At 47.6% G+C, this 8,046-nt stretch overlaps 2 protein-coding genes across 2 annotated transcripts in view; one reads left to right on the top strand and one right to left on the bottom strand.

The window, feature by feature from the left end:
• The window catches only part of LOC117808835 (collagen alpha chain-like), a 12,897-nt gene extending 11,387 nt beyond the window's left edge, over positions 1 to 1,510 (bottom strand). Inside the window, exon 1 of the mRNA XM_034678506.1 lies at positions 1,184 to 1,510. Within this exon, the coding sequence (XP_034534397.1) occupies positions 1,184 to 1,267 (84 nt within the window). The 5' untranslated portion in view covers positions 1,268 to 1,510. The remainder of the gene's footprint in view (positions 1 to 1,183) is intronic.
• The window catches only part of LOC117808830 (collagen alpha-4(IV) chain-like), a 38,887-nt gene continuing 31,439 nt past the window's right edge, over positions 599 to 8,046 (top strand). The window contains 2 exon segments of the mRNA XM_034678502.1: positions 599 to 830; positions 6,967 to 7,109. The gene's annotated coding sequence lies outside the window, so the exon portion shown is untranslated.

The following is an 8,046-nucleotide window of genomic DNA, read 5'->3' as shown; positions in this document are numbered from 1 at the left end:
AAACAGGACTAACAATGAACCCCTAAAGACAAGATCGTCCTGAAGACAGATACAAGAATCTACCAAAACCAGAACTCAACAATCCAAAACTCACTCAGACCAAACCTAGACGTGAGCTTGCTAAAACCAGATCTAGCAAATAACAGGGTAAGACCAGGACTCATCAAGAGGAGAGGAGATCAAGAGTCTGTAAGACCAGATTACCTAAGGCCAGAACTCACCAAGACCAAAACTTACATAGACCGAACACTCCAAGGAAGGGACTCTCACTGAGACCAGAACTCAAAAACTGAATCCCACCTTAATCATAACTTACCAAGACTACAACCCCCTAAACCAGAACACATCAGGATCAGAACCTACAGAGCTTAGAACTCAATAAACAACTGAGCTCAGCAAGACCAGGACCCACAAAGACCAGACCAGACTTGACGTAACCCAACCCTAACAATAAATGACCTCATAAAGACTTGAACCCACATCAGCTCAGGACCCTCAAAGTCCCCCAAGAGCAGCACTACATAAAACCAGAACTCACCAAACCGGCACTAAACAAAACCAGAACCCGACAACACCAGAACTTAACAAAACCTAAATACAGCAAGACCAGCTCTCAACAAAACCGGAACTCACCAAGACCAGTACTCAACAAAACCAGAACTCACTGGGTACCAAACCAAACAAAACCAGAACCTATGAAGACCAGAACTCACCAAAACCAGAACTCACCAAGACCAGGACACTGTTTTCACTGAAACCAGTCCAGCATGTAGTTCTCCTTCTGAACTTCCTGGTATCAGGGTCAGGTGTAAACTGCCTTCAGGTAACAGGTGACCACACACACACACACACACACACACACTGATGCATCTGTTGCCATGGAGACAAACAAGTGAGCAGGTGCGTTCAGCCAATCAGAGTCATTTATCATCAACAACCCGGATGTTATTAATTATCATAAAATCTAAAGTTTCAGAAGTAAACCCCCCAGAGACCAGCAGACTGGGTCTCTGAGACTCTGAGACTCTGAGACCGGTCTTAATGAATAAACAGGTTTTAATCATGATAAAGGGGGCCAGGCTCATCAGGTCCCAGGTCCTTAGAGAGACCCTCTCTCACCTGCAGCTCACCTGTGCCCCTGACCCCCCTCTCCTGACTCTGGGTCCAGCTTTAGGTCACTCACCCTCTCAGCGCGTCCCGGAGCGAGGCAGACCAGCAGAACCAGGAGCGACAAGATCCTCCACCTGAAGCCGCCCAGAGCGTCCATGGAGGCGGACTCAGAGCTGCAGGGTCCCCGCTGATCGCTCTGGGTCCAGGCTCACCTCAGACCGGCTCACCTCAGACCGGCTCACCTCAGACCGGCTCGGCTCGGGTTCCTCTCACCGGTTCGGCTGACTCTGGTCCGGTTCAGTCCAGAGGGGGTCCGTGCATCTGGTCCTGTCGTGCCACAGAGACCTGCTGCGGGATGGACAGAGAGGGGGGCAGTCCGGACTGAGCAGTCAAACCGGCATGATCCCACATGAGACTTCCGGTTTAACTTTTCAAAATAAAAGCACCCCTCCGCAGGTGTTTGACTTTAGAGAGACTTTTATCTACAGAGGAACAAACTGAGAGGAACCTGAGTCCCTCTCTCAGGTATCTAAAGTCTCTCACTGAGTCTCTTAAAACACAGAGGAACATCTCTGAGGTGCATTTCACCTCTATGAATTTAAAGCTCCAGTGAGGAACTTTAAACTGGATAAAATAAAAACATTTCATTTAACACACACACACACACACACACACACACACACACACACACACACACACACACACACACACACACACACACACACACACACACACACCTAACATGTATCTACTCTTTAACTATTGATGATAAAATATGAATGATGTATGACTTTAACAGTAGAAAGTTATAATCAGACTTTAAATGATGTAATCTTATTTCTTTATGAGTTAAGAGAATTTACAGAACTTGAAAAAAATGCTTCTACATTTTTTCACATTTTGTAACAAACACATTTATTTATAATGCCTGGGTTACCAAGCAACGCCAATCAATGATCTATTACAGACAGATACACAAATGAAAATATACAGCTATGAAACTAAAACTATTATCAGTCTTTTGCAACACAGTCTATCTATCTATCTATCTATCTATCTATCTATCTATCTATCTATCTATCTATCTATCTATCCATCTATCTATCTATCTATCTATCTATCTATCTATCCATCCATCCATCCATCCATCCCTCTCTCCCTCCCTCCATCCATCTTTAAATCATCTATCCATCCCTCCCTCCATCCCTCCCTCTCTCCCTCCCTCTCTCCCTCCCTCCATCCATCCATCTTTAAATCATCTATCCATCCCTCCCTCCATCCCTCCCTCCATCCATCCATCCATCCCTCCCTCCATCCCTCCCTCTCTCCCTCCCTCCATCCATCCATCCATCCCTCCCTCTCTCCCTCCCTCCATCCATCCATCTTTAAATCATCTATCCATCCCTCCCTCTCTCCCTCCCTCCATCCATCCATCCATCCCTCCCTCTCTCCCTCCCTCCATCCATCCATCTTTAAATCATCTATCCATCCCTCCCTCCATCCCTCCCTCCATCCATCCATCCATCCCTCCCTCCATCCCTCCCTCTCTCCCTCCCTCCATCCATCCATCCATCCCTCCCTCCATCCCTCCCTCCATCCATCCCTCCATCCCTCCATCCATCCTCCCTCTCTCCCTCCCTCCATCCATCCATCCATCCCTCCATCCATCCCTCCCTCTCTCCCTCCCTCCCTCCATCCATCCATCCATCCCTCCCTCCATCCCTCCCTCCATCCATCCATCCATCCCTCCCTCCATCCCTCCCTCCATCCCTCCCTCCATCCATCCATCTTTAAATCATCTCCCCATAAAGAAAGAGAGACTTGTAGCTGGTCTTTTATTTCAGAGCTCCTCCTCCTTCAGCTTCCAGCAGCTTTTATTTTGTAGCCCTGAGCTCGGGCACCGGAAGTGTGTGTCCCTGCAGCTGCGCGTGCTTTCCGTGGGTTGACGCGCTCAGAGTTGCGTGCAGCGCTGCGGGTCTGAGGGTCTGTGGGTCAGAGTGGAGCAAAGTTTGGACTTTCTGTCTGTTTGTGTCTGACATGAAGAGCGCGTGAAGCTCCGGACTGAGCGCGAGACCTTCAGGTAAGAAGAAGCGTGTGTGTGTGTGTGTGTGTGTGTGTGTGTGTGTGTGTGTCAGTGTGTATGTGTGTGTGTGTGTTTGTGTGTGTCAGTGTCAGTGTCAGTGTGTGCGTGACTCACCTGTTCCCCGGCTCGGGGCTGCGTGAGGAGCCGCTCATCCTCTGGAGCTCCCTCAGCTGTTCATTAACTCTTAATTAACTCTTAATTGACTCTTAATTAACTCTTAATTGACTCTTCATTAACCCTTCATTAACCCTTCATTAACCCTTCATTAACCCTTCATTAACCCTTCATTAACCCTTCATCACTAATGAGCTGTGACGTCAGCAGGGGGAGAGGGTCTACAGTCCGGTGTGGGGCTCAGTCAGTCTTCAGACTTTAAAGACTTCATGTAGGGACCAGGTCTAACAGGTCAGACCGAGTCCTGCCCTCTAACGGTTACTCGGTTAGTCGAACTGATAGACGGTTTAAAGACTCTGTACGGGTCTGAGTCCTGCAGGCATCTGAAGGGGGACAGATCCTCCAGCAGTCTGTCAGGGACTCTGGATTCAGACTTCTTCATGTTTCAGAGTCAGGGAGCTCATCGTGTCAGTCTGAACTGAGTCTGTACTGATGAGCTGCTCAAGGGCACGAGGCAGGACTCTCTGTGACCCACAACACTGTGAGGGGACCCACAGCAGAGCAGGACTCACACCAGGGTCTCAGGTGAGCCCCAGGAGGACTCTGCACCTGTCCTCCTCTGTGGTGTCTGTGCTCACACTGAGCAGGTGGGCAGATGAAACAGGAAGTAGAAGCACCAGAACATCCAGTGAGTCCAAAGTGAACTCATTGAAGAGAAGCAGAGAATCAAAGAATCCATCAGATCCAGTTTACAGGCAGGTCCAGGGGAGAGCTTTGTTTGTGTGCTGACATGTTGTAGCCAAGCAGCAACCTCCGGTCTAAAGATATGAGTCCAATGAGGAAGTGTTAAAAACTGCAGTTCATGGAGGATCCACTAGAGGCTGGCTCAGGAAGTACAGGAAACCACATACACACCCATTCAAAGAGCCGGTCTTTACAGCATTAATAAACATGTTTACAGTCTGGTTCAAAGACCAGGGGAGTCTGGATGGACGTAGTCTCCGTGACGTCACCCGGCAACCTGTTTAAAGTTGTGAATCAATAAAGTCATCATCGTCGTCATGGTGATGAGGTATAGTGAGCAGGTGGTTATACAAACAGCAGGTAGAGAGCTCCTGTCTCTGTTGAGTCTCATACGTCCAACGTTCCCTGTTTTAGCTTCTTTTAGCCGTGTTTCTTCTGTAACTCCAAAGGAAGTACTTTTGTGTCCTTTCAAAATAAAATAAGATTTGGACGAGGCAGTATGAATTCAAAATAAAAGCATCAGATCTGGACGAGCTACAACCACAGACTGTTGACAGATGTAGGAGGAGCTTTGTGACACTGGCTGCTTTTTAGAGTGACAGGTTTATTATTACAGGAAAACAACAGCAGCATCAAACAAGCACTCCAGACTGCATGGGAGGAAAACTCAGCCAGATTATGTCTCTCTCCTGGAAGGCCATTAAACAGGTCCTTAATAAAGGTTTGAGGATGTCCACGACACACACACACACATTCTCTTAACATCTGGTTTACATCCAGCGGTGGAGCTCAGCTCTGTTGATGTAAGCATGCTAACTGTCACCGTGACTTACAGAACTTTAAAGGTGTCTCTATCTGAACCTGCTGTGACCACTCCAAGCAGTCTAACTGTATGATTTAACTTCCTGTCAGATAGCTCTCTGTAGAAATAATCACCCGTCTGTCTCTGAAGTTTTGAGGCCGATCGGCGGCGGCGGCCATATTGCTGCTGTGGAGCGAGTTTGACGTAAAGAGGCGGGGCTTTGATTCTCCTCGCCAACAGCTGCAGTGTCCCTGCCTGTCAATCAAGTCAGCTGAGCCTCTCATTGGACGACTCGTAATCTAAATATCTTTGAAATCCCCGTGTTATGAATAAACCCCCCCCCCCCCCTCACAGTGTGAGTTGATCCAGAACTGATCTATCCAGACTCCCCTGGTCTTTGAACCATGTTTAAATAAAGACCGGCTCTTTGAATGGGTGTGTATGTGGTTTCTGGTTCTTCCAGAGCCAGCCTCTAGTGGATCCTCCATGAACTGCAGTTCTTAACACTTCCACATTGGAGGTTGCCGCTTGGCGGGAACACTGTAGCTGTTGGCGAGGAGGCTCAAAGCCCCGCCTCTTTACAACACAATCGCTCCACAGAAGCAATATGGCCGCCGCCGCCGATCGGCCTCAAACAGCGCTTCAGAAACAGACGGGGGACGTCACAGAGACTACGTCCATATTCATACGGTCTATGGTTGTAGCTCGTCCAGAACTTGGACTTGCTATTTCCTGTTTTGCAACCAAACCTTCTTTTATTTTGAAAGGACACAAAAGTACTTCCTTTGGAGTTACAGAAGAAACACGGCTAAACTTAGGAGTCATGTGGAAACAAAGAAAGGCAGAACACTCATTACACTTTAGATTTTATAGGTTAGAGACTGATTCTGTATTTAGCTTTTACTACAAAGAGTAAAATGTTCTATTTTAGACTTTTCTCATTCAACTTTTAGTTTTTTCAATTTTCAGTATTTCTCTGTCCATCACAAGTTAACTAATTATATATAAATAACACAAAACCAACGAAGAAGAAAAAATACTAAATACATGAAAATACAAAAGAATAATAAAGAAATACAAATAATTAACAGTTCACACAAAAAGGAAGATAAACATAAGAAAACATAATTCATATTTTTAAAAAAACTTAAAAAAAAACACATTCTGGAAGGCGTCACACGAGCCTCTATTTGTGTCTAACGATGGGAACCACTGCTCTAGTGGACACTGGAGGAACTGCAGGAGACACACTCTAGTGGACACTGGAGGACCTGCAGGAGACACACTCTAGTGGACACTGGAGGAACTGCAGGAGACACACTCTAGTGGACACTGGAGGACCTGCAGGAGACACACTCTAGTGGACACTGGAGGAACTGCAGGAGACACACTCTAGTGGACACTGGAGGAACTGCAGGAGACACACTCTAGTGGACACTGGAGGACCTGCAGGAGACACACTCTAGTGGACACTGGAGGAACTGCAGGTTTTGGCTCCAGCACTGGACTTGTTTTTGATTTCTTTGCCTGTTTTCTAAACGGGTCAGTAGTCCGGTCTGGTGGATCTGGTCTGCAGGATGCTGGCTCACAACGACCTAGCCGATAGAGAAACTGCTTCTTTAACATCCCTGATGATTTAAAAAGTTAGGAAGTGGTTTTTATGTAAGTTAATAATTTTCACAGCTCATAAAAACTGAGTTTCTCTCGTCAAAATAGGAGAAAAGAAAAAGCAGAACGAGCGCAGTGCATTGTGGGAAACAGTAAGGGAGGCAGACTGAGACATGTTCCTGAATCAGGAGACATCTGGGGAGTTTATCAGTCTGCAGGTTTATCTCTTGTTCACATACAGACTGACTTTAGACTGGCTCAGTCCGGACTGCTAGGATAGTAGGAGGTTTGAAAACAGCCCTGCTCCCCTGTTTGTTAATGTTGTACCTGAGCTCCTCAGGGGGAGACGTTCCTCCTGTGGAGTTCATCTCTTGTGAAGCTCAGGTCTTCAGGAGCATCAGCGCCTCCCTGTGGACTGGATCCAGGACCTGGTTTTACACGTAGCCCAGAAGATAAAGAAAACCTGAACCAGACTCTGATGTTGTTTGTCTTTGTTTTGCTGCAGGACGACCACCAGTGCCAGAGTGTCCTCATTGGCTGAGAACCAGCTGGAGGCGGGGTCAGAGCAACAGGGCTGCTAAGTGGGCGGGACGTCCTGTGACCAGAAATGACTTCCTGCTCCGCCCCCTGCAGCTTCACCTTGCTCTGGTAAATGAAACATGAAGAGAGATGAACCGTGTTTAAATATCTGACACAGAGAGCGCCACACGCTGACCGCCATCTCAATGACCGCCATCTCAATGACCGCCATCTCAATGACCGCCATCTCAATGACCTGTCATCAGGCAGAGATGCATTCATGGGATTTAAGATAATAGGAAAACTGAGTTCTCTGTCTGAACGCCTTCAAACCTCAGCAACACGTTCACGTCTGAGTGGGCGGGGTCAGCTCTACCTCGTCTTTTAGATCGCTGTAGCTCCACCCACAGCCCGTCCTCCGTGTGAACCACCACGCTCTGTTTCAGGACTTTACTTTGTTCATGCTCCTCCGCCTGCAGAGCGCCGATCAGCTGTTCCAGTCTCTGATGTGTCCTGAGTTTGGACTTTAAAGAGTCTGAGGTCCTCTGAAGCTCCTCGGTCTGATCCTGATGGATCTGACTCAGGGATGCAGAGTTCTCTCAGCTCATGTAACTTCTTTAGAGTGAAGAAAGCAGGTAACACAGCAGCGTTTAGTGAGACTGGACTCCTCTGATTCAGAAAGATCCTGAAGTCCAGTTCGAACCAAGTCCCAGTCCTGACAGCAGGAGGTCTCTGGGTTCATGGACTCACAGTTTACACACCTGCTCCAGCAGGTAACTCTGGATCTCTGCTGCTCTCCAGGTACAGGAGAAGTCTCTCCTTCCTCTGTGAACGTGTGAACATCACGTCCTGGTCTCTGTCAGAGTCCCTCAGTCTTTAGTCTGGTTGTCTTAAAGTCTCATTGAAGCTCCAACAGCTGATCAGTGCGCTGCAGGCGGAGGAACAGGTCCAAGATCAGAGCCGTCACACGTCAGTGTTTGAGTCAGAGTACGATCTAAAGAAACACGGGTACCTCAAACAGCCGCACTTCAAAACAGAGAACTGTCCCTTTAAGGAATGTTTTTAC

Source organism: Notolabrus celidotus, unplaced genomic scaffold (assembly GCF_009762535.1).
Source record: "Notolabrus celidotus isolate fNotCel1 unplaced genomic scaffold, fNotCel1.pri scaffold_160_arrow_ctg1, whole genome shotgun sequence".
Lineage (NCBI taxonomy): Eukaryota > Metazoa > Chordata > Actinopteri > Labriformes > Labridae > Notolabrus > Notolabrus celidotus.
Note: the sequence above shows the minus strand (reverse complement) of the source record. Positions and strands in the feature narration are given on the sequence as shown.